This window comes from Notolepis coatsorum (assembly GCF_963971535.1).
Source record: "Notolepis coatsorum genome assembly, chromosome: 13".
Taxonomy (NCBI): Eukaryota; Metazoa; Chordata; class Actinopteri; order Aulopiformes; family Paralepididae; genus Notolepis; species Notolepis coatsorum.
The window spans coordinates 66,003,881-66,031,861 of record NC_140177.1 but is presented as its reverse complement, the minus strand read 5'-3'; the positions used below and the strand labels follow the sequence as shown (position 1 = coordinate 66,031,861).

General features: G+C 40.6%; 1 protein-coding gene across 2 annotated transcripts in view; it reads left to right on the top strand.

The window, feature by feature from the left end:
- Positions 1-27,981, top strand: part of acox3 (acyl-CoA oxidase 3, pristanoyl) — a 255,528-nt gene that overhangs the window by 173,668 nt on the left and 53,879 nt on the right. For both annotated transcript variants that reach the window (XM_084327106.1, XM_084327105.1), the window contains exons 16-18: positions 2,487-2,661; positions 3,094-3,161; positions 16,719-16,805. In XM_084327106.1, the coding sequence (XP_084183232.1) occupies positions 2,487-2,661; positions 3,094-3,161; positions 16,719-16,805 (330 nt within the window). The remainder of the gene's footprint in view (positions 1-2,486; positions 2,662-3,093; positions 3,162-16,718; positions 16,806-27,981) is intronic.

Below are 27,981 nucleotides of genomic sequence, written 5' to 3'. Positions count from 1 at the left end.
ATTTGGCTTAAAAAATCGGTTGCATGGCAAAAAAAAAAAAAAAAAAAAAAAAAAGCCTGACGATGTGCGCCTTATTTTCTGGGTCCCGGCCTGAAAAGTTTGGGAACCCCTGCACTATGGCATGTTGTTAAATGGGTGCCAGAGAGCTGTGTTATATCGCCCTCTTGTGTTCAAACTGTGTAACGTCATACTGAATAATATAATATTTCAATGGACAATGGTGGAAATTAATTCAAATAAAATACTTGTCATTGAATTGAAGAATTCAGGTCCTTGGCCTGTTGTCAGCATCGAAATCAGCCCAGTAGTTTGCGAGATTAGCTGCGAACCCACAGACAGACAGACCAACACGACAGTAATGTGAATTCTTAAAATAGGTGGCAGTCCCCTTTTAAGGTTAGGGTAAGATAAGATAAGATAACACATTCCTATATTAATCTTCTTGGAGAAATTTGGGCGTCATGGCAGCATGGGGAGGGGAGGAGAAGTACAAGTATGGGCAGGGTAATAGAAGATAGACAATAAATATAGGTAATAAAATTAGATCTGAATATAAAAATATGAGTAAAAGTAAACCATATACGGTATACACAAGGTGCAGGTAAGTGTCTGTACCCTAACTGGCATGATATACGTCCGTGCAGGTTTTGGTGGTGAGAAATTCCTAATAGTTCTTAAGTATTAAGGTATTAAGGGTTAATATAAGCCCAATGGACAGCTGGAAACATTCTAAACTGACCCAAGTAAATTTTGTGTTGTTGTAAATGTTTACTGTTCCTTGCAACAAGATTCCAGTAAAAGGTCTTTACTGGTGAAGGTTAGCTGCTGGGAAATTAAGAGAGAGAGAGAGGGAAGAGAGATTGAAACAGTAGTATGTTTTGACAAGTTGAATCCACTGCCCACTCTTCTAATGATACACATTAGACCTGGCCTGATAAATGACTGTATGGAGCGATTTCCCGTTATCTGCAAAGGATCTTATTAATAGGAACCACTATATGGGCTCTCGGCATGGCGTTACACAACTGTTGTCATTATAATGCTAGGAATCCAAGGCCTTTTGTAAGTGAGCTGAGTGTCAAGTGGAGCCAGTTGTTCGGTTAAAAGGTTCCGTTCAAGTTATTTTCCAAGTCGTAGTTGGTCAAAAGTACAAGTCGCTGTAAATGTCATTAGAACTTAATAGTTCTGGAAAACACTGTGGTGTTCGGATGGGACTTTTAAAACGTGTTCATTAGATATGTATTCCTATCTGTGTCGTCGTCCCTCACACATCATCCCATGGTACCGCAAACCATTTCATAAGGCTTTCGTCGCACTATGATAAGTTAAAGGTATCCAACAATGTTTTACTTGTAAACAACTTGCTTTTGTTTCCACCTAAATAGATGAGTTTTCTATTTTTGTTCTATAATCTTCCTACCTATAATCTTCATTTACATTTAGTAATTTAGCTGACTATAAGCTAAATCCAATGCGACTTACAAATTGTGTACAACAAGTCAGGAGGGGTACACCTCTGGCAGCTACGGGAAGTGGTGTTGTTAGTCTAACAGTGTTGAACTTGAGTACTACACTTTGAGTGCATAGTAGTATAGACATATTAGCGTAGTAGTATAGACATACAGTAGTAGCATAGTAGTATAGACATATTAGCGTAGTACTAGTATAGGCATAGTACTGTAGCATAGTGGTGAAGTTCAAGGTCTTTATTTGTCAAATACACAACAATACAGGGGCATTGCAGGTAGTGTAAGAGACATTTTGTGTGCGTGTGCGCGCGCGCCAAGCTGCAACATGGGCTTCTTATTCACAGACTCAACAACTGCACACCCTGTTAACACCCTGATACTTCTGATGTGTAACTGGGTTGTTAAACATGTTGACTGGTCACCTTTCCTGTCCATAACCACGCCTGTTATTCCAGACCGGCTAATGGACTAACAGTCAGACACACAGACAGAGGAGCTGACTCTTTATGAGAATTATGTTCTGAAAATAACTCTGTCATAGGAACTGCCTGGGTGTGCATGTGTCCTTGTCCAGGGTCGTAGTTAAAGTAAACCAGTTGAGTGTGTGTGGGCATGATAGAAGATCTGTATTCTGTCTGCCAACCTGCATGACACAGGAAGGATGGGCAACGGTTCACACACACACACACACACACACACACACACACACACACACACACACACACACACACACACACACACACACACACACACACACACACACAATGGCTGGGAATTAGATTATGGAAACTGTGTCCTCAATGTCTCCCTGTGTAATGTCCACTTCATGTTTTATTGTTGGTTGGGGTGAGAGAGTGAAAATAGGTCACCGGTTTCAGAAAGTGCCTGTGTTTTAACAATCCTGGCTCCCAGGGTGGGTCAGTTTGGTCTGGTAAAACGACCTTGATGTTTTCTTGCGAGTACACTTGTTTATATGGGAGATATTATCCTGGTTAAAATAACATGTGTGCGTCCTAGGTGTACTACTGCAGGTCCCTGGCCATCGTCTACATCGAGCACACTGTTCTCCAGAGGTTCCACGACCTGACCAGTGACGAGGACACGCCCGCTGGTCTCAGACCAGTCCTTAAGCAGCTCTGTGGCCTCTACGGTCTCTGGACCCTCACTAACCACATGGCCACACTGTACCAGGGTCAGTTCTTAATTTCTCTTTTTATATACAAGACGGAGAAGTCACTTAATTAACCATACTTGCAACAGTTGTCAGGTGGAGTTCCATGGTTGCCGGTCACGTTCACTGTTTTACCCACCAATACCGAACCCCCAAATGCTGACCTGTCAAAGTGACCTTCAGAACAGTGAAGCTGGGGCGTCCTGGTGGACAAGCTAAGACATAACATGTAATCACAATGAAAACCAGTGCTGGTTGGTCAGCTTTTACATTTTTCTGCTTTGAAGAGATACTACAGCAGAGTAAGAATGAGTAACGAATACAAGAGTAATGGGGGAAATGGCAGAGGGAAGGAGGATGAAAGCAATCTGAGAGTGGGCCTTTAAATCGGTGCCAATGTGAAGCATTCAGGCTTATTTATTTATGTATTTAAATGTGTGTTTCCCTCATCAGGTGGTTATTTCTCTGGAAAAGAGCCAGCTGAGTTGGTCCAGACTGCCATCCTCACTCTCTGCTCTCAGGTACAATAAGACATTTAGATCATCTCTTATCTTTCTTTCTCTCTCTTTCTCTCTTGCCCTCTCTCTCTTGTTCTGTCTCTCGCTGTCTCAATCTCTCTCCCCTCTCTTCTCTTTCTCTCTCTCTCTTTCTCTCTTGCCCTCTCTCTCTTGTTCTCTGTCTCTCGCTGTCTCAATCTCTCTTCCCTCTCCTTTTTCTCTCTCTCATCCTCCTAATTCTCACTCTTGTCCTCTTTCTCTACCACCCCCCCCCTCTCTCTCTCTCTCTCTCTCTCTCTCTCTCTCTCTCTCTCTCTCTCTCTCTCTCTCTCTCTCTCTCTCTCTCTCTCTCTCTCTCTCTCTCTCTCTCTCCTCTCTCTCTCTCTCTCTCTCTCTCTCTCTCTCTCTCTCTCTCTGTTGTTGTACACTAAACAGCTCCACTGGGTGCAGTTAAGGACAAACTGGTCAATATACATGCTGCATAAACTCACATTCTATAGTTTGTATGAACAAAATGTCATATTTCATCTTGGCTGCCACAGTGAGTGCCGCTGGCTTATTAGCCAAACTCCCAACGCGCCATCGTCTATTTCTATGAAGCAAAGTGTTTGACTGTGGTTCCATCTCAGCCCTTTGTTTTCAGTTCAGTCCCACTCAAGTGTGTCGCACAAAGGCATCTCGACCGTATAGTTGTCGAGGGGAGGTGAAAGCAGTTATTCATTTCCACCCGTCTTTTGTGGATTTGAACCGGCGACCTCCCGTTCACCGGTCTTCGTCTCTAACCTTTACCCCCCACCGCTGGCCCCATGGAGATGATGAAAAGATGTCTCTTCTTCGCGTGTTTAGGTTGGAAGGCTGCGGTTAGTGAACTCACAGTTGTTATTGGGGCTGAAGGGAGCTCTAAGACCAACAAATACATCCTCTATTGTTTGTATATGTTTCTCAACCTCTCTCTCACTCTCTCTCTGTTCATTTCTTTTCACATGTTTTTGGTCAAACATTTTTTGTCTTCCCTCCTCCTTCCATTCATCATTTTCTCTCTTTTCTCTGCTCCCCATATAGCAATTAAGAGGTTTAAGTTTGTCTCTTTAGTATAACAGTTCAATTGAAGGTTGTCTCTGGCAAACTTAAAAAAGGTCCATTCAATTAAAGTGTCTTTATTATGACATGGCTGAAGACAACAATAAAAGATATCGCACGCCACCAACACGTTGCAGCTCCAGAGGGCCTTCCTCGGGCTCTATCCAATAGATTGTCTTGTCCCCCTATGTCTGCTGTTTCTACCCTGACTCAAATGTTCTCTCCCCGTCTCCCTTTCATAAAAGACTGTTTTCAATGGCGTTTTTATGTCCGATCTGCAAACGGCAAATGATGTTCTGAATGTCAGTATATCCACAACTGTAGCAGAACTCACTATCCCATATCAAAGCCTGCTGTTTTCCTAATGAAATGACCCGGGCAACATGTCTACAGCTGTGGAAACGACGTAACGGGACACCGCCAGGTTGAACTCTGTGGCTGTAGCACCCGTTTCACCCATTCTCCTGCCTGTACCACCCTATGTTTCTAATAACCTGCACGAGCCACGCATATTATTCATTTGTATCCGTCCTGCAATGGATATCATCATAAAGCATAAAGTGCTTCAACTCAGTTCAGTTCTTGCTTTCTTGCTTTCCAGCTTTCTTTCTTTCTTTCTTTCTTTCTTTCTTTCTTTCTTTCTTTCTTTCTTTCTTTCTTTCTTTCTTTCTTTCTTTCTTTCTTTCTTTCTTTCTTTCTTTCTTTCTTGGTGACGAGGTGAGGCCTCAGTGAGTGGAGGCCGCTCTTAGGGCTGGGCGATATAATGATAACGATAAATATCGCGATATATTTTAATAATCGATATCGAATATCGAAATAAAAAAAAATCGTTTTTTTTTTTTTTTTTCTTTTTTTTACACCTGCAACAGGGCAGTTTTAAAACCAGAGACAGTGGACAGACTTGTCTTTCTTGCCTGCAACTTAAAGTAATGGCTTTGCTTGTCCAAATGACAATACTGACCTAATTCAGATTTCTTTTTCTCTTGTCCATTTATTTTGTTTGCTTTCTAATTTAAAATACATTTTGAAACCGTCTGTACACAGTAGGCTATGTGTGCTAGCAGAACTAGACTCCAGTCACGAGTCACAGTGCACATGTGCAGTGGTTTGTCCACCAAAAAAGCGCCAAAAGATCGAAAATAAACTAGCAGAGCCAGAACTGTTCAACTCCTCTGGAGCCACAGCCAGCAGAGAAGCCGGTTTACTTTAGCTTTTAAACCAGCTGCAGCCTGAGAACTGGAGTGTGAGGGGATGTAACACTAAAGATGGCGGCAATGACAAAGAATTGCTGCAAAATAAACATACATCTGTTGTTAAAAAAAAAAAAAAAATGTATACTTATATAACAATTCGATAATTATCGATATCGAGAAATAAAATAAAATTATCATATCGTTATCGCGATATGATTTTTTTCCATATCGCCCAGCCCTAGCCGCTCTATAAACTTCCGGTGATGACGTCAGTGTGAGAGAGACGCTCCTGCTGTTCTCCCCAAACCCCACCGAGAAAATGGTAGTTTAAACACTACTTATAGTCAACAAAGTTTTAATCCATGGTAGAGTTGGAGTAACCCTAATAATGTCAACCGAGGAAAAAAAGAAGAAAGGACAAGGACGCGCCACAATTGAAACTCGCTCAGCGACAAACAAACAGGACAACGTCGAAATTTAACTTGAACCTGGCGCTGCGGGTGGCCGCGACGAGGAAAGTCAATGGGAAAACATCACTGCCCGTGTGGTTCGCGATGTGACTGAAAAGATAAGTGCCCTGATGGACCTAAAGCTTACTGCCCTGACTGCAACCAGGGGCGGACCTAGCCCATTTGGCGCCCTAGGCTTTTTTCTTCATAGTTCTCTAACGTTAGTCTTTCTTTCCTCAATGTTCAATTCTATAAACACTTGACCGATACCCATCAATGCACAGCGCTCTAGCATGTTCTGACTGTGAACACCTAAAGCTGAGGCTCAGACCGACCGACCGTTTTAGATTTTTGGCTCATTTTCCCTTATGTTAGAATTTTTTTAATGTAAAAATAATGGTTGCAGATATAGAGGTGGGCGCCAAAACTGCAAAAAAAAATAAAAAAAAAATAAAAGAAATAAAAAAAATACATTTTTTATTTTAATTTTTTTGGCGCCCCCCTCTGGGTGGCGCTCTAGGCGACCGCCTATATCGCCTGTAGGAAGGTCCGCCCCTGACTGCAACACTTGAGGGCTTTAATAGCCGACTGTCAGACAATACCAAATGCATTACAGAGGCGGAATCCCGCATCTCAGCGGCCGAGGACAACACATCAACAACAGAAAACAGACTGAAAAAGCTGGAAAAAACAGTGACGACTCTGCAACAGCAGGCGGAAGATGCCGACAATCAAAGCCGACGTGAAAGCGTTTGTATTATGGGTTTGAAAGAGGGGACAGAGGGCATACAACCTGTTAAATTCTTCGAGACCTGGCTTCCAACTCTGCTTAATATCGATACAGAAAAAGGCAGCGTGAAGATTGACAGGTGTCGCAGGGCTGCAGGAGACATCTAGCCTGATAAAACCAGACCTGTGGTCATAAAATTTCAAACCATGCGAGATGCACAACGAATTACGACAGCAGCACGGGCGAAAGGCGTACTGAACTACGAGGGCAATAAACTTCTGATCAGACCAGACATCTCCTATCAGACCAGGATGGAAAGACGTAAATACAACACCGTGTGTGATCAGCTCATCAAAAAAGGGATACGATTTAAAATGCGCTTCCCTTCGAAACTATCTATTACACACAACGGCGAGGACCACTCTTTCAAGACTATCTGAAAGGCTTGGATTAAAGGTACTGCCCACCCCACACATGGATCGGACTTGTAGCTGAGGGGTACAATTCCCTGACTGTATTGTTAGATATGATATTTAATACCACTACCTCATGTACTTTAACTTCTGGCCACCCAGTACAAGATATAAGTATGATGAACACTTTCCCACCTGATGAAACGAACCAACACAAATGGACCAAATCGAATATTTAATACAGCAAAGGGTGTACACAATATTCACTTAATTACATTTATGATTTGAAATGTTAAGTATGCACTTTTATGGCAAATGAGTATTCGTAGGTAAATCAACATTGAATGTCCAATCTCTGGTTGCGCAGGGAGTAAGTATACAACCTGGAATATTTAGGAAACGATAGCGATAGTACTTAAATAATTATAGCTGGATACACTAAGGGGGGGGGGGGGGGGGTCCCGCTGGTTGTAAGACAGTAGGAGGGGGGGGGTTAGAGAAGTCGCTGGCGGTATCCCATCTGGCCGACGGTGTCTTGGGAGAATCCAAAGTCTTAGACCCAGTGCCCACAGAACCTGGGGCCGTAGACGAACACAGCTGGACCCTCTGTGGAACGGTATCTGCCGGTCCACAACGGAGAGACGTGAGGCGACCTCACGTGTAGAGCGCCGCCTCACCTGTAGTCCTCTCCGGGGGGTAATTCCAACACTCGACAGTGTTGGCCTTTATCCATGGAATAATCAAAGCACATAAAGCATAATCCAAGAGCCGTGGAAGGCTCGCCGTCGTCGGGTAGAGTAATCCAATATACAGGTCCAGTCGCTCTTGACCCGGAGCTCCTCGGATGCAATCACCACTAGGGGTCTGACCAGCCTGGATAAGCGTCCAGATAACGTCAGGAACGATGGGGGTACTGATAACTGTAGAACTCGAACCGAACGATGCACCATACATAAATAGACTATTATTAGCTTAATAGAATACGTCCAACTCGACGGTATGGTGCCAAACTATGACCATTCAACTATTAATCTACACGATATCTCAATGCCTATTCTGGGCCAAGTAGGCCCTACTACACCGCACGTGCTTCGTGGGGAGGCTTTTGCGTCTGTCACTCTGTTGGAGGGTAAAGAACTGGACTGAAAAGAAAGTTCTACTTTACGAGCGTCATATATATATGCGCTATGAACAAATAGTACCACACGTATTTCGCCCGGCATATTACTGCGCGGAACCGGGGGCTGCCTCGACATGTTAGGCGGCATGATTGAACTTGAACCTAGGGGTATGGCAACCTGGCGCCAGGTTCTAGTCCAATGGTAGAATGAAACTATTATGGGCTGTTTAGTAGAAACGGGGATATTCAATGCATATTGTACAAGGAATATACAGGGGATATCAAACGATATACAAATACAATTAAATATATATATATAAATAAATATACATATTCGGTTTAATCTGATCCTTCACAACAGGACTGATGAAATGCGCTCATGCAGAACAGACTGAGGTCTCTCTCTCTCTCTCTCTCTCTCTCTCTCTCTCTCTCTCTCTCTCTCTCTCTCTCTCTCGTTTTGTTGCTTGCTTCTTTTTCTTTTTTTCCTCCATTTTTTTTTACTGGCACACCTCACATTATACTGGTATAGGTTATTATGTATTAAAAGACTAGTTTTTCAAGACCCCACAAGAAGCGGAAGACTTTCTGAAAGGCGTGATTAAAGGTACTGATTAATCGGACTGATGGATTGCGCTCATGCAGAACGTATTGAGGTCTCTCTCTCTCTCTCTTTCTCTCTCTCTCTCTTTCTCTCTCTCTCTCTTTCTCTTTCTCTTTCTCTCTCTCTCTCTCTCTCTCTCCAGTTTTGTTGCTTGTTTTTTTTTTTTTTTACTGGCACACTTCACATTATACTGATATAGGTTATTATGTATTAAAAGACTAGTTTTTACGATTGAAATGTCCAGCTTTGATATCAGACACACAAATATTGGGGCTCCCCCCAACCCCCACAATGAGTTGGAATGGAGTAGTCTGGATAAAACTATATGGCAAGCATATCTATAACCTATGGAGTGCCACAGTAGTTCATGGTTATGATGATATTTTTTCATAGTCACCGTAATCTCCCGGGCTCTCCCCGCCTTTCTTTTCTTTTCTGCTTTTCTTTTAATTTAATTTGTATCACTTTATCTGATATGGGCTATACAGCTTCATGATATGCTTTAGTCACGTGATTTTTTTTTGTATTTTATTTTTTTATTATTTTTTAAACAAACACATAAACAAACATGACAACACACGATAAGATATACAAGCATTAGTTGTCAGTGCACATCCAATGAAATCACATTTTAGTTAATTGTCTTATATAGGATATACCCCTAATACCTGTTATCTAAAAACCTACACACATATGCTCCAGCTCGAACCCCCCCCTCCCGGACCCCACCTTGGGTAGTACCTCCATTATCCCTCGCACCTAACCAGACACTACCATTATAAGCTAGCTTTTATTCTCTCCACCACTTCTAACCACATTGTCATTTTGGATTCATTGAGACCCAGAATTCTTGCTGTAGATATTTCTTGATAAATCACATCGAGATATGTAAGAAACCAAACTTTCCGGCAAATTTTTTCCGGTTGAAACCAGCGTGATGCGATCAGCTTTTTAGCTACTGTGATACCCGATAAAACCAATCTCTTTAGCTGTGGATTTACTGCAAACTCAAAAACATCATTCAATAGTAATACCGAGGGGTGTACAGGTATATTCCAAGATACGAGTTTTGATAATTGTTGGGTCACATCTTTCCAGAATGTCTTAACTGGTGGGCAGTCCCAATACATGTGCATAAATGTCCCTTCGTCCCCATTTGTACATTGGGAGCACGTGATTTATGGTTTAAATACTCTTTAACTCCTTCAGATATCAAACAATGGATTCAAAATCATGATTATAGATCAGTGGCACAACCATCTTTGTCTTAGTATTATTATTATCACATATTACACAGTATTCATGCAATTCAAACAAACAGACCAATGTAACTCCAATTTGAATATATACACAAAAAATATGATTCATTCCCATAGTTTTTTTTATTTTATTTACTATTATTATTATTATTATTATTATATAGCCCCCCCCCCCCCCCCCCCCCTCTTCTCCTGATTGCAATTTTTCCTTTAACTCCATAAGGGCCACAATATGTGGACAAAATAATGTTAATAATAAATAAGAGGGATTAAACAGAAGAAAATGGTCATACTATCTCAAGGAGTGAAGCTCCAGTACTGTTGGGTTCTGTAACTATTTACTACCATTTGATACGGCGGTGTGGGTATGGGGGGGGTGTGCGGAGAGGGGCCGATCTCTGTAGGGATTTTATCACTCGGTAGATTGGCCCTTTACTCTCCCGCGGCGGGACTCCTCTCAGCTTCATTGGAACGATGTTAATCATTTTAGCCCATCCATTAGGGATGGGCCATATGTGTTTTATGTGTAACCCGTCTATGCAAGACGTTAGGGTTATTTTGTTTTATGTACTTCACCCCCTCCCCCCTCCGTTCACCTCCTCCTTATTCCAGCCATTTAGAGACCTGCCCACATTAGCTTCAATAGGCTCCCAGTACGCACTCATGCAACACATTATGTATTATATGAGTTTTTGACATGAGTGATCTTAAAATTATAACCCTCAATGTGAAGGGTATAAATAATGTGGTCAAGCGTCCAAAAATATTGCATTACCAACAACTACACAACAACATGTATAGATTATGGCTAGTTTGAATATAATGATCTGGAACACTGGTGGAATAAATAAACAACACAAACGCAAAAGCGTGCTCACACTGATGAGAAAAGAACAGGTGGACGTGGCTCTGCTAAGCGAAATGCACATTTTAGAGAAAGACATAGATACGTTAGCGGACAACACATATCATAACATTAGTCACTCTTCCTTTGGAACGAGAACTCGGGGAGTAGCCATAGTCGTTAGACGGAAGTTGAATATTGAATTGAAGGGAGTATGGTCTGATGCAGATGGTCGGATAACTATAGCCAAGATTTTACACAAGAACAGAAAAATAGCGTTGGTAGCGGTATACGCCCCAAATTTATACGAAGTTAGTTTCTTCACTACACTTACCAGAGCAATGTTAGACCTTCCCGAATACTCATTTATAATTGGTGCGGATTTTAATGCCATTTGGAATCCAAGGATGGACAAATCAAACCCCTCCTTTTCCAACGAACAAAAAAATTCATCTAATGCATTAAAGGATTGGTCGAAGATTACAGGTGTAAATGACTTATGGCGATCACTCAACCCCATGACCCGGAAGTACTCTTGTCGATCTGCGAGACATAACACATTATCCAGAATAGATTACGTTTTCACAACCCCGAGACTATTTGATAACTACGATGTGGAAATGATACCCAATGCATTGTCTGATCACTGTTATTTACTCTTAAAAGGAACATTTGGTATACTATCATCCCGAGCCCCAAGATGGCGATTTAACACGATGCTGCTTAATAACAAGGAATTCATTACACAAATCAAAGAAGCTCTTACGGTATTCCTACGGATGAATGCGAATTCGGTGCAGGACCCCAGAATATTATGGATGTCGACAAAGGGAATGATCAAGGATTTCACTGATAGCTTTTCCTCCCAAATACGCAAGAATCGATGCTCAAAACTGGCTGAACTGGAAACGCTTTACTCAACTTTATTTAATTCTTTACAATACAACAACTCTGTTCAACTGGAAAATCAAGTCAATATACTAAAAAAAGAGATTAACGCCATATACAGACAACAATCTGAAATGCAAATACGTAGCACAAGACAACAGCAGTACTCCCAAGGTTCCAAACCAAGTCACCTATTAGCTATGCGATTAAGAGTCAACGCAAAATTTGCAGATATAACTACCATTAGAGCACGACAAGGACTTGTTACAGAACCCAAAGAAATAAACACGACTGTTGTGAAGGATCAGATTAAACCGAATATATATATTTATTTGTGGATATATATTTAATAGTATTTGTATATCGTTTGATATCCCCTGTATATTCCTTGTACAATATGCACTGAATATCCCTTTAGTCTACTAAACAGCCCATAATAGTTTCATTCTACCATTGGACGAGAACCTGGCGCCAGCAGCCATACCCCTAGGTTCAAGTTCAATCGTGCCGACCAACATGTCGTGGCAAGCCCGGTTCCGCGTAGGAATACGTCTGGCGAAATACGAATGGTACTATTTGTTCACAGCGCATATATATATGGCGCAAGTAAAGTAGAACTTTCTTTTAGTCCATTAGTTCTTTACCCTCCAACCTAGTAACAGACGCGAAGCCTCACCCACGACGCACGTGTGGTGCAGTAAGGCCTACTTGGCCTCAGAATAGGCATTGAGATATCGTGTGGATTAATAGTTGAATTGTCATAGTTTGGCACTATACCGTCGAGTTGGACGTATTTCTATTAAGCTAATAATAGTCTATTATGTATGGTGCATCGTTCGGTTAGAGTTATAAAGTGAGCAGCACCCCCATCGTTCCTGACGTTATCTGGAGTCTTAACCAGGCTGGGCAGACCACTTGTGGTGCTTGCATCCGAGGAGCTCCGGGCCAGGACGAGTGGACCTGTACATTGGATTACTTTACCCGGACGACGGCGAGCCTTCCACGGCTTGGATTATCTACATGCTTTGGGTGCTTTGATTATTCCATGGATAACGGCCAACACTGCTGAGTGTTGGAACTACCCCCCGGAGAGGAGTCCAGGTGAGACGGCGCTCTACACCAGTGAGGTCGCCTCACGTCTCTCCGTTGTGGACCGGCAGCTACCGTCCACCAGAGGGTCCAGCTGTATTCATCTGCGGACCGAGGTTCTGTGGGCATCGTGTTCAGGACTCTGAATTCTCCCAAGAAATCGTCGGCCAGATGGGATACCGCCAGCGGCTCTTCTAACCCCCCCCCCTCCTACTGTCTTACAACCAGCGGGACCCCCCCCCCCCTTAGTGTATCCAGCTATAATCATTTAAGTACCATCGCTATAGTTCCCTAAAGAACCGGGTTGTATACTTACTCCCTGCGTAACCAGAGATTGGACATTCAATGTTGATTTACCTACGAATACTCATTTGCCATACAAGTGCATTTCAAATCATAAATGTCATCAAGTGAACGTTGTATATACCCTTTGCTATATAAAATATTCGATTTGTACATTTGTGTGGACTTCGTTTCATCAGGTGGGAAAGTGTTCATCATATCTATATCATGTACTGGATGGCCAGAAGTTAAAGTACAAGAGGTAGTGGTTTAATAATACCATACTTATCAATACAGTCAGGGAATTGTACCCCTCAGTTACAACGACATTCAAAGAATTCTACTCCAACTTATACAAATCAGAAACTACCTTCGATCAAAACAAAATGGACACATATCTTAATCAAATTAACCTCCCTAAACTTTCAGAGGATGACGCTAAACAGTTAGAAACACCGATCACACTAGATGAACTTAGAGAGGCCATATCTGAAATGCAAAGTGGTAGGGCTCCTGGAAGAGACTGTATCCCACCAGAAATGTACCTCTCTTGTTGGGACATAATTGGACCCTTATTACTAAATATGATTTTATACTCAGTCAAGGAGGGGAACTTCCATAAGAATGACAATATTGCACTCATAACAGTCCTCCTTAAAAAAGACAAAGACCCCACCGAGTGCGGTAGTTATAGACCTTTAAGCCTCCTCGGAACCGATATCAAACTGTACTCTAAGGTATTAGCCATCAGACTACAAAAGCATATGACGTCTTTAATTCATCCGGACCAAACTGGCTTCATAAGAGGCCGCTTGATCACTGATAACATAAGACGATTACTACACGTACTAGATGCTAACAAGGAAGACAACACACCTAAGGCGATGCTGTCCCTGGATGCAATGAAAGCTTTTGACAGGTTGGAATGGTCGTATCTATGGGCAGTATTAGAAAGGATGGGGTTAGGAAAAGGATTCATTGATATGATTAAAGTATTATACAAAGACCCATCGGCCATGATTACAACAGGTACAATCACCTCCGAAATCTTTCCAGTATCACGGTCTTCCAGACAGGGTTGCCCTCTTAGTCCCGGACTATTCGATCTATCATTAGAGCCTTTAGCACAATATATAAGACAATCCCAATCCATAGAACCAATCGTAATCAAGGGCACACAACACAAAATTAGTTTATATGCGGACGACGTAATACTGTTTATGCAAAACCCCAACACCGCATTACCTCATCTTCTCAAGTTGATTGAGGACTTTGGAGATTTATCGGGATTTAGGATAAATTGGCCGAAGTCGGCCTTCCTCCCACTTAACGCCCCTGCAAAAAGAAATATAACCCTCCCAAAAGAGATACTGATGGTAAAACACTTTAGATGTTTGGGAGTTGAAATATTCCCTACCATAAGCCAAACGGTGAAGCACAATTACATAAAAATCCAAAACAAAATCAAATACGACCTTGTCAGGTGGTCAAAACTTAAAAACTCAGTACAAGCACAGATATCAATAGTTAAGATGGACGTCCTACCTAGAATCAACTTCTTCAGCTCAATGCTACCGTTACCCCCTCCAAAGGGTTACTAGAAAGAATTACACTCCTCCACATACAAATTTATTTGGAATAACAAACCACCACGTATAAAAAGATCCACCGCACAGAGAAACAAAGCAGACGGTGGTATGGCATTTCCAGATTTTCACCACTATTTTAAGGCGTACACTTTAAGACCACTGACAACATGGTTTGATCCCCAAGCATCAGTATCCTGGAGAAATTTAGAAGAAAATATAGTAGCTCCACATAGGCTGAAGGACATAGTGTACACCAAATTATCAATTAAGCAATGCGAACGGAAATTTGGCCCCATAATCACTCATGCGATCCGGATATGGCGTGAAACACAAAAAAAATACTCTATCCCACATAAATGGCATAATCATACTCCCTTATTCAATAACAATGCACTCTTGATTGGAAAACAACCTATAAGATTCCCTAGATGGGAAAAGCAAGGCATACACACATTAGGAGACGTTTTCAACAAACAGGGTTTTTGTAGTTTCGATGAAATACGCAAAAAAATTTATCTCACCAAGTCCTCATATTATTTTTACGCACAGTTATTGGCATGTTTGAAGGCTCACGGTGTTCCATTAAGGATACCAATTGTACACCACAGATACCACAAATTCTTCTATGAAAGAGAGACATCGAGAGGTTTTGTTTCAGATTTTTATCATCAATTACTAACGGCCTCGTATGAAACCCTCCATCTAGACTCAGTCTGGAGGAGGGATATACCAGACCTGGAGATAGACTTTGACTGGCAAGAAGCCTGGGCAAATGTACGACTTGCATCAAGGAACCCGGACCATCAACAAATCAATCTTAACTATATTCACAGGACATACTTAACTCCTATAAGACTGAACAAAATGGGTCTTAAACAAGACTCCAAATGCTCCTTATGTACAAATGGGGACGAAGGGACATTTATGCACATGTACTGGGACTGCCCACCAGTTAAGATATTTTGGAAAGAAGTGACCCAGCAATTGTCAAATCTCTTAACTCTGGATATACCTGTACACCCCTCTGTATTACTGCTGAATGATGTCTTTGAGCATGCAGTACCTCCACAGCTAAAGAGATTGGTTTTATCCGGTATCACAGTGGCTAAAAAGCTGATAGCATCACGATGGTTTCAACCGGAAAAAAATTTCCGGAAGGTCCAATGGGGGGTCCGGGAGAGGGGGGTACGAGCTGGAGCATATGTGTATTTGTATATCCTATTGTGTGTTGTCATGTTTGTTTATGTGTTTGTTTAAAAAATAATACAAAAATAGAATACAAAAAAAAAACACAGCTGACAAAGAAAGTGGGTGATTTAGAGTGGAGAGTATCGCATGGTGTCCTGCCTGTAAATGCTTTTGTTTTTCTGAGCTCTGTCCTTTCTGTCCTCGGAGAGAGACCGTGTTTCACAGTTTCCTGGACCGTGTCAGATGAACTCCTTTGTTTCAGTTCTTGGAAAGGCTCTTTCGTGAGTTTTGGAGATGCCAATTTTTTTACATGCCAATGCGCATTGTCACCTACCCACTACCCCACTTTAGTAGTTTGAGAACCGCTGCTTTAGGAGGTTGCATGAAAAGTGTCAATTGTTCAACTTTCTTCTAGGACAATATGGCTGTTTTTATTAGCAGGAAGAACTAAACGAATGAGTCATTGGACATTGATGCGGTCACCATACTGATCAGAATGATAACATGCAGACTTAAAATGTATTACAATTACTACAAGATGAGGAGTAATGTGGACTGTTTTGTTTTTGCATGGTGCTGTAAGGAGGTTCTGTGCTCCATTGATGAGGAGGAGCTCTGTCTTGGACACAATGCTGCTGGGCTTATGTTGTTGTGATGTTGTTGTTGTGATGTGTGGTTGATAAAGGAGTTTGAACCCCCCCCCCCCCCAATAAATTGTCTTTGTCCTTTTATTCATCTGTCTCTCCTCTCTCTCCAGATGAGGCTTTGACCCCAACTCTCTCTCAATCATCTATCTTTTCTTCCCTTTTATTCATCCATCTTTCTCTCTCTCTCTCTTTCTCTCTCTCTCTAGCTGAAGGATGAGGCAGTGGCGCTGGTAGACGCTGTCGCTCCCCCAGACTTCATCCTCAACTCTCCTATTGGCAAGGCCGACGGTGAGGTAAGTGTTCCCAAGGTGCGACACGCGTCAGTGGTCGCACACACACACACACATATGGAAAACACATCCATGCACACCATATGCGTTTTCTCTCTCTCTCTGTCACTGTCTCTCCCTCTTTCTCTCTTCTCACCAGCTGCTAGTTTTCACACAGGGAAAACCACATCTGTCAGACCAGACAGCCAGACCCTAACAAAGCACATGTGTACACACACACACACACACACACACACACACACACACACACACACACACACACACACACACACACACACACACACACACACACACACACACAACCTTCTTACAGACACTAGCATTGACAAACAAACACACAAAGAATCCTGCTAGATTTTCTCTAAAAGCTCTTTAGATTTAGAGAAACAGGCAGTCAGACAGACAGACACAGACACTTTCTCACTCCTCTCGCATACATTCAAGTATTCTCTCTCTTAATCTCTCTTTCACACACTCCTTTTCTCACTCTCTCTCCCTTGTTCTGTCTCTCCATCACTCTCTTTCCACTTTCTCATTCTTCATCTCTCCTTCTCTGTCTTTCCCTCCCTATTTATCTCTCTCTCTGCCCCCCTATCTCTGTCTCAATCGCTCTCCCCTCTCTTCCACTTTCTCTCTCTCTTCTTTCTTTCTCTCTGTCTCAATCTCTTTTTGATCTCTCTCCCTTTCTCACTCTCATCCTCTTTCTCCCCCCCCACTCTCTCTCCCCCCCCTCTCTCTCTCGCTCTCTCTCACTTTATTTCTTTATTTCTTTATTTCAGATCCCCATTAGTCACTGCCTCAGCAGCGACTATTCTTCCTGGGGTCTGGATCCAAACATATAAAATTAAACAAGAATAATCAATAAACAACATAAAAACAAAACAAATATCAATAAAACACCAATAAAATATACAAACAATTATAGAACATTAAACCAATTAAAATCAGACATACAACCAAATATGTATGCCAAATTTTCTAATATAGAACAAAAACAAATATCAATAAAACAACAAATATCAATAAAACAACAAAGACAACAAAGACAACAATAACAAATATCAATAAAACAACAAATATCAATAAAACAACAAAGACATCTCAGAGCAAACTAAAATGTGCTCAAAAACAGCACAACATTCCATACACTCATACTCTAATACTCATAACCACTAGACAAACACATTCCAAAACAACACATAACCCAACACAAGAACCCATTCATTAGACACAGATTAGACCCAACCAAAATCAACCTCTTTCTGCATTACAGCCACTCGTAGTCTCCTCTTGAATCCCACCTTACTGGTAATTGAAACCAAATATTGTGGAAGTCTATTCCAGTAGGACATTGCCCTGTACATTACAGTTTTCTTTAAGGCTTCAGTTCTGGGTCTCGGCAGGGCGAACCGACCCTTCAAGGCTTGTCTAGTGCCATAGCCATGACCATCACTAATAAGCACCAGCTGCAAAAAGAGGCACACAGGTTTATGCAAAGTATAAATATTTCTCATAAACAAAATAAGACTACACACTAGTCTCTCATTGACTCTCATCCATGACAGTTCCTTGTGCATTTTCTCAACACTGTTTCTAATTGAGCTATGCAATGCAAGTCTTGCAGCTCTATTTTGAGTAAGCTGTATTTTATTTAAATCTTGTTTGGATGCATTTGACCAGATTGCTGGACAGTAGTCCAGATGTGACAAAACTAGTGATTGTATGACTTGCTTGGTAGCTGTGTCTGTTAAAAAATAGGCATTCCGTCTAATAATTGAAATACTTCTGCTCATTTTTGTTACAATATTGTTAATGTGAGTTGACCAAGAGAGTGTTTCATCTATTATAACTCCAAGCAATCTGGCCTCCTTAACTTGCTCAATATCTGCACCCTGCAAAGAAATATTTAATCTGTGATTCTCTCTCTGAGCATGCTTTGAACAAATAATTAGACATTTTGTTTTGGATGCATTTAGTTTCAGCTTATTTACCGTGACCCATTCAGAAATCTGCATTAACTCGCTTTGAAGAAGACTGCTGAGGTCTTTGGCATTGCTTGCCGAAGCATATATTGTAGTGTCATCTGCATAAATGGAACTGCTTGCATTTCTTAAACTTTGTGGCATATCATTTACAAATATTGAATATAATAATGGTCCAAGGCAACTTCCTTGAGGAATGCCACATTGTAGCGTTTTAAAGCTTGATAAAGTTCCATTAAACAGGACACATTGTTGTCTCATGAATAAATAACTTTTCATCCAGTTAGTAGCTGAGTGTTTGAAACCATAATCAGCTAGTTTTGTAAGCAGCAGTTCATGATCAATGAGATCAAAAGCTGCGCTAAAATCTAACAGTACTGTACCAACTAATAATTTACAGTCAATATTTCTTAGCCAATCATCAGCCAATTGTGTAAGTGCTGTGCATGTTGAATAGCCTGGTTTGTAAGCATGTTGAAAGTCAGAATTTATGTTATTAAGGGAGAAATAATTTTGAATTTGTTTGAATGCAATTCTTTCCATAAGTATACCTAAAACAGGTAAAATACTGATTGGCCTACTATTTGGTCCAGTGAATGATTCTTTTCTATTTTTTGGTAGAGGAGTGACCTTAGCTACCTTCCATATTTGCGGATAAATTCCTTCCTTAAGACTCAAATTGAATATATGACATATCGGACCAGCAATACTTCCAGCTGATAGCTTCACAAGTCTACTGTCCAGATTGTCGTGACCAGAGGGTTTGTCACATTTCAATTCAGACAATAACTTTTCAATTTCTGAAAGATTTGTGACCAAAAATTCAAATTCACATTCTTTGTCCTTCATGATCTGACTTTTTATAATTGAATCTGATAAGTTACCCTTTACAGGTGGCATGTTGTCTCTTATAGTATTTACTTTATTTGTGAAATAGTCATTGAAATAATTTGCAATATCCAAGGGCTTAGTGATGAAACCATCCCCTGATTCAATAAATGATGGTATTTTACCCATTTTGTCTCTACCCATGATTTGATTCAGAGTACTCCATAGTTTTTTACCATCATATTTTGTTTCTTCAATTCTGGATTGGTAGTATAGCCTTTTTTTCAGTTTATTTAATTTTGTCGCTTTATTTCTTAAAGAGCGATATGCTAACCAATCTTCTGAATTCCGTGAATTTAGAGCGATTATTTTCAGTCTATCTCTTTCTTTCATGTTGCTCCTTAGGTCAGTGTCTAGCCAAGGTGCTTTGATAGATCTTACAGTACGTTTTTTTATGGGCACATGCTTGTCACAGACCGAGGAAAATAACTTCATAAATTCTCCTAGGGCTTCTTCAGTATGAATACACTCAAATACACTGTCCCACTTTATGTTGTGCACGTCTTGAATAAATAAATTCTCACAGAAATGTTTATAGATTCTTTTATGTATGATTTCAGGACCTGCTTTGGGGACTTTGACTTTTCTTGCCATAGCAATCATGTTATGATCACTGAATCCAATTGGCACTGAAACAACTTTTGAACATTTATCTGCTGAATTAGTAAAAATATGATCTATACAAGTTGAGGATAATACACCTGATTTGTTGACGTTTATTCTAGTCGGTAGGTTTACCATTTGGGACAAGTTGCATACCGTGGCTATGTCATTAAGCTTTCTTCTCATAGAGCAGGTATTAGATAGCCAGTCTATGTTTAGGTCACCTACAAAATAAATTTCTCTGTCAGTGTCCGAAACATTTTGAAGCATTGTACAGATTTTTTCAAAATATGCAGCGTCGGAATTGGGTGGTCTATAGCAGCAGCATACAAGTAATGGCTTGAGATGCGGCAGGTGAACCTGAATCCAGATGGCTTCCACATCTGGCCAGTTAAGATCTTTTCTTATTTTTGTTGGAATTTGTTCTCGTATATAAATGGCTACTCCTCCACCGTGCCTGTTTCTATCCAGTCTAATTATATTGTACCCTTGTATAGTTACCTCAGTATTCTCAATTGTTTCCTCCAAATGAGTTTCAGAAATTGCCATTATGTGTAAATCATTTTCAAACATTATAGCACTCAAATCATTTACTTTATTTTTCAGACTACATATGTTTAAGTGGGCGACTTTAAGCCCTTTTCTGGGGAGTTTAATCAACATTTAGTTTAAGTAAAAGGACAGGCCACATTTGATTGAACCATTCAACTGTCCCTCGGCTGCTTTGGGGTGCTACTTCGTGGTCGGATTATCAGTCTGTCATACCTCAGAAAGGCGATCTCTCCTCTCTCACGAGCAGCTCTCATCTTGGGCAACAGTTCTTTTCTTTTCAGACGGACAGCGTCTGTGTAGTCCTCGTTTATTTTTTTTTTTTATTTTTTTTATTATTGCAAAACAAAACTTATTAAAAGTCAGTACTCAACACACAATGTATAATGAAACTTTCAGTAAAGGTGGTTAAAATATATGCAAGTACAGAAACAGGATAAAACAAAAATAGTCAATAATAACATTTTAACCGTATACCGTGTATATCCAGCAAAGTTACAATTATATAAATGTTAGTATATAATATACCCCGAATACCTATTTTCTAAAACCCTACACACATATGCTCCAGCTCAAATCCCCCCCTCCCGGACCCCCTCTTGGATAGTACCTCTATTATCCCTCACTCCTAACCAGACATCACCATTATAGGCTAGCTTTTATTCTCTCCACCACTTCTAACCACATTAACATTTTGGATTCATTGAGCCCTAGAATTCTTGCTGTTGATATTTCTTGATATATCACATCAAGATATGTAAGAAACCACACTTTCCGGCACATTTTTTCCGGTTGAAACCAACGTGATGCAATCAGTTTTTTAGCTACTGTGATACCCGATAAAACCAATCTTTTTAGTTGTGGGTTCACTGCAAACTCAAAAACATCATTCAATAGCAATACCGCGGGGTGTACAGGTATATTCCAAAATACGAGTATTGATAATTGTTGGGACACATCTTCCCAGAATGCCTTAACTGGTGGGCAGTCCCAATACATGTGCATAAATGTTTCTTCGTCCCCATTTGTACATTGGGAGCATTTGGAGTTTTGTATAAGCCCCATTTTGCACAGCCTTATAGGGGTCAAGTATGTCCTGTGAATATAGTTCAGATTGATTTGTTGATGATCCGGGTTCCTTGATGTAAGTCGGACATTTGCCCAGGCTCCTTGCCAATCAAAGTCATTTTCCAGGTCTGGTATATCCCTCCTCCAGACATTGTCTAGTTGAAGGGTTTCGTACGAGGACGTTAGTAATTGTGAATAAAAACCTGATACAAAACCTCCCAATGTATTTCTGTCATAGAAAAATTTGTGGTATCTGTGGTGTTCAATTGGTATGTGTAATGGAACACCGTGAGATCTCATACAAAGTTTTAACTGTATGTAAAAAAGCCATGTGGACTCGGTGAGGTTAAACTTTATGCATATTTCGACATAACTACAGAGGCCCTTGTTATTAAAAATATCCCCTAATGAGTGTATGCCTCTTTCTTCCCATACAGGGAATCTTATAGGTCGTTTTCCCATTAAGAGAGCATTGTTATTGAATATGGGAGTGTGATTATGCCATACTTGATTGTTAGGAAATTTCCTTTGAGTTTCCCGCCATGTCCTGATTGCATGGGTTATTATTGGGCCAAATTCTCGCTCACAATGCTTGATTGAAAGTTTAGTGTATGCTATGTCTTTCAATCTCTGTGGGGCTACTATGTTTTCTTCTAATTCTCTCCAAGATACCAAAGCCTCGGGGTCAAACCATATCTTCTTCAATGGTCTTAATGTGAAGGCATTAAAATATTGTAAAAAATCTGGGACTGCCATGCCACCGTCTGCTTTACTTCTCTGTGCGGTGGATCTTTTTATGCGAGGTGGTTTGTTATTCCAAATAAATTTGTATGTGGAGGTTTGTAATCTTTTCCAGTAGCCCTCTGGAGGAGGTAACGGAAGCATTGAGCTGAAGAAATTGATTCTTGGTAATACATCCATCTTAACTATTGATACCCTTGCCTGTACTGAGTTTTTAAGTTTTGCCCACCTGTCCAGGTCGTCCTTGATTTTGTTCTGTATTTTTGTGTAATTGTGCTTCACCGTTTGTCTTATGGTGGGGAATATTTCCACTCCCAAGCATCTGAAATGTTTTACCATCGGTATCGCACCTGGGAGGGTTATATCTTTTTTTGCAGGGGTGTTAAGTGGAAGGAAAGCCGACTTCGGCCAATTTATCTTAAATCCCGATAAATCACCAAAGTTCTCAATCAACTTGAGCAGATGAGGCAATGTGGTGTTGGGGTTTTGCATGAACAATATTACGTCGTCCGCATATAAACTAATTTTTTGTTGTGTGCCCTTGATTACGATTGGTTCTATGGATTGGGATTGTCTTATATATTGTGCTAAAGGCTCTAATGATAAATTGAATAGTCCGGGACTAAGAGGGCAACCCTGTCTGGCAGAGCGTGATACCGGAAAGATTTTGGAGATGATTGTGCCTGTTGTAATCATGGCCGATGGGTCCTTGTATAGTACTTTAATCATATCAATGAAACCTTTTCCTAACCCCATCCTTTCCAATACTGCCCATAGAAACGACCATTCCAACCTGTCAAATGCTTTCATAGCATCCAGGGATAGTATCGCCTTAGGTGTGATGTCCTCTTTGTCTGTATCTAGTACGTGCAGTATTCGCCTTATGTTATCATTGATCAGGCGACCTTTTATGAAGCCTGTTTGGTCCGTATGAACTAAAGACGTCATATGCTTTTGCAATCTGATGGCTAATATCTTAGAGTACAGTTTGACATCGGTTCCGAGGAGGCTTAAAGGACGGTAACTACCGCATTCAGTGGGGTCTTTGTCTTTTTTGTGAAGAACTGAAATGAGTGCGGTATTTTGGTGTTCGATGAAGCTTCCCTCTTTGACTGAGTATAAGATCATATTTAGTAATAAGGGTCCAAATATGTCCCAGCAAGAAATGTACATTTCTGATGGGATACCGTCAATTCCCGGAGCTTTGCCGTTTTTCATTCCGGATATGGCCTTCTTGAGTTCTTCTAATGTGATCGGTACTTCTAACTGTTTAGCGTCTTCATCTGTAAGTTTAGGGAGAGTAATTTGATTAAGATATGTGTCTAATTTGTCTTGATCAAAGGTCGTTTCTGAGTTATATAAATCGGAGTAGAATTCTTTGAATGTATCGTTTATTATTTTGGGTTCTGTTACTAGAGCTTGTTGTTTCCTAATGGCAGTTATATCTGCAAATTTTGCATTAATTCTTAGTCGCATGGCTAATAGGTGACTAGGTTTAGAACCTTGGAAGTACTGCTGTTGTCTAGTGCTGCGTATTTGCAATTCCGATTTTTGTCTGTACATTGCTTTGATCTCGGTCTTTAGAATGTTAACTTGGTTATCTAGTCTAGTAGAGTTGTTGTATTTTAAAGAATTAAAAAGCGTTGAGTAAAGCGTTTCCATTTCAGACAGTTTTGTGTTTTGATTTTTGCGCAATATGGAGGTAAATCTATCCGAGAAATCCTTGATCATACTCTTTACCGACATCCATAATATTCTGGGATCTTGCACCGAGTTAGCATTAACTTGTAGGAATACTGTGAGAGCTTCTTTAATTTGTGTAATGAATTCCTTGTTGTTAAGCAGCATCGAATTAAAACGCCATCTTGGGGCCCGGGTAGATAATGTACCAAATGTTGCTTTCAGGATTAAGTAGCAGTGATCTGATAGCGCATTGGGTGTCATTTCCACTTCGTATTTATCAAATATTCTCGGGGATGCAAAGACGTAATCAATTCTGGATAGTGTGTTGTGTCTCGCCGAACGACAGGAGTACTTGCGGGTCATGGGGTTAAGTGAACGCCATAAATCAGTTACTCCTGTTGATTTCGACCAATCTTTTAATGCTTTAGATGAATTCTTTTGTTCGCTGGAGAAGGAAAGGTAAGTTTTGTCCATCCTTGGGTTCCAAATGGCATTAAAATCCGCACCTATTATGTATGAGTACTCGGGATGGTTTAACATTTCTCCTGTTAGTGAAGTGAAGAAACCCACTTCGTACAAATTCGGGGCATATACCGCTGCCAATGCAATTTTCCTGTTATTGTGTATAATCCTAGCTATAGTTATGCGCCCCTCAGCATCCGACCATACCCCTTTCAATTCGATATTTAATTTGCGTCTGACGACTATGGCTACCCCTCTAGTTCTCGTAGCAAAAGAAGAGTGACCAATATTATGGTATATGTTATCCGCTAACGTATTTATGTCTCCCTCTAAAATGTGCGTTTCGCTTAATAGTGCCACGTCCACATGTTCTTTTTTCATCAGTGTAAGCACGCTTTTGCGCTTGTGTTGTTTGTTTATCCCACCGGTGTTCCATACCATTATATTCAAACTAGCCATAGTCTATGCATGTTTTCGTGTAGTTTTTGGTAATGTTTCTGGAGTATGAAGCTACAATAGATGCACATCCAATTAATGAGGTCCCGTTGAGAGCTGAGCTTAAAAACATATATATATACAAATAAAAATCCCCTATTTTCCCCTCTCCCAGAAAGTCGAACATGCCTGTGTTCCAAGAACACATCCTCCGCGATTGACTTTCTCCCATGGTCCACCGGATTGCCCAACCTGAGCATTGTAATCCTAATTTTCCTATGCTCATTGCCATAGGATCTAACATTTCCATTCTATTGCAATAGAATGTCGCTTTTGGTCTTGCACCTTCCCTTACTGTAATGAAGTATTGTGATAAATAACCTAAAGATAAAAATAAAAAATAAAATAAAAAGAGAATAAACCTTTATCGACATATTCCTTTGAACCCTCCACCAACGTGTGAGGGAAAAAAAAGGAAAAGATTGTAGATCAGTATTGACACTTAATGTGAAGAACATTGGAAAAGAATAATGTAAGTTACAATATATTTAAAAAATATATAGTAATATTGACACCTTAATGTGAAGAACATTGGAAAAGAACAATGTAGTTAAATTATATTTAAAAAATATAGGGTGATGAGAAGAAAAAATTTAATAAAATAAAAATCAATGGAAAGATATAGATAAGGAATAAGAGATAAATAATTATCAACGTGGAGAAGCCACTAGAACCGATTTAACTGATTAGATAAGATAGAAAAGCAGCGCCTTTTAGCGCTTCAATGTGCCTTTAATGGAGTGATTACTTAAATTGTTAGAATAACCTTGCTGTGCCCATACGTTTATGTGTGGATAATTTTAAAGTATTATTAAGGGCTGATTGCACTTCATTTAATTTATATATGCTATGTGTATGCACACCGAATGTTATTGTTAGAGTTGTATGCTTCGTTGTCATGGTGCCTTATATTCTAGAAGGTTGTAGAATATACTAGTGCCTAGACTATTTTACTTCGTTGTCATGGTGCCTTATATTCTAGAAGGTTGTAGAATATACTAGTGCCTAGACTATTTTACATTCCAGAATGATCTAAGAGACCCAGGGCATTTGAGCGATAAACCCAGAATATTCCAGATAGATCTTTTTGTATTGATATTTATTTTTATTTGTCCCCTCAGAGACCAGAGACTGAAATTATAATGTATTATGAATCGTATTATACACAGTAAACATTGTTATAGACGACTTGCATATCGTTTGCTACTTTGATGAACACAGCAATGTTATTCCAACACTGGTGGAATGACCTCATTGATGAACACAATAGAGTCATTCCTACACTGGTATATATTTAGAGAGAGGCTTAACTGATTCCGGCATTTCCGTCATGCTTTGGGTTATTTGCTGCATTTTGAATCAGGAAATCCTCAGCGTCAAAGGGTGTAAATGGACCTGACCTGCGGCCGTTATTGTCCAAGAATGATAACAGCGCCGGATATGCTAGCCTTGGCTTGTGGCCGGCTGTGTACAGCTTTTGCATCACAACTTTGTATGGTTGACGTCGGATGATGGCCTCTCTGCTCAAATCTTCGTAGATAAATATTGGTTTATCACCATACTTCAGCATCCCACGTTGGTTGCGAGCATATTTGATGATTTGATCCCTTGTTGTAGTTTTCCGTAGAGTGACAATGATGACTCTCGGCCCGTTGATATTTTGCCCCTGGGAACCAATTCTGTAAACTTGTTCCACTTCTGGCACTTTGTTTGGATCGGAGTTATTCAAAATCGTTGATAACTCGTTTGGAAAGTTGATGTCATCGCAGTTCACTGATTCATCAAGCCCCACAATGCGGATGTTATTCCGCCTGTGGTAACGATGGGTTTCTAGTTGCCTCTCCATCACTTCGTTTTTAAGCAATTTTATTTCCCTCCGGTATTCATCTTTAACTTTTTCCATCTCTTCTCCCATCACTGTCATGATACCTTCGTTCGCCTTGACTGCTTTTGTGTTTTCTGTCACCGAAATCTCCACTGTCGTGATTCGCACGGACAGCAAAGTGACTGCTCTCATAACCTCTTCGAATTTAGTATCGATGTGTTCAGCGTGTGCGACCAACTGTTCTTCTACGTGTGCTTTGAAAGCGATCATCTGTTCTTTTATCAGGGTAGTCAGAGAGTTGAAGTCGGGCTGTGCAACTGAACTGCTTGTGTCAGTTGATGTTGTTGGAGCAGTGAGGGATCCGATGGATGATTGTGCTATTATCTTCTCAAAATCGCCTGCTTTTTCCTTCACGGTACTTTTTTCTGATGTTCCTGCTATGTTGTCATCTGTTGTCTCCATCTCGGGGTAGTCCTCGTTTATGTAAATGTTTGTCCCTTTGAGTTCTTTGGTTCTCTGAAGAACCGCTGATCTGTCCTTGTATTTTGAAAATGTCACCACAATGGGTCTTGGTCTCTCGCGTCCCTCCCCCAGGTTTCCCTGTTCGGGTGCACCCTCTCCATCTCAATGTCCCTCTGTAGCTTGAGATTGTCCACCATGACGCTCCTCACCTTTTCTTCCGTGTCTCCCCAGGTTTCTCCAGGCAACTCAGCTATGCCATCAATGACCAGGTTGTTTTCTTCTGTATTGACCTTCTAAATACTCTATTTTATCTGTGACTGTTAGCAGGCTTTCACAGGTTTTCCAGATGTCAGATTGCATGTACTTGCAACTATCTGACTGTTTTGCATTGTTAGCATTGATGTCGTCAACCTCCTTCTGT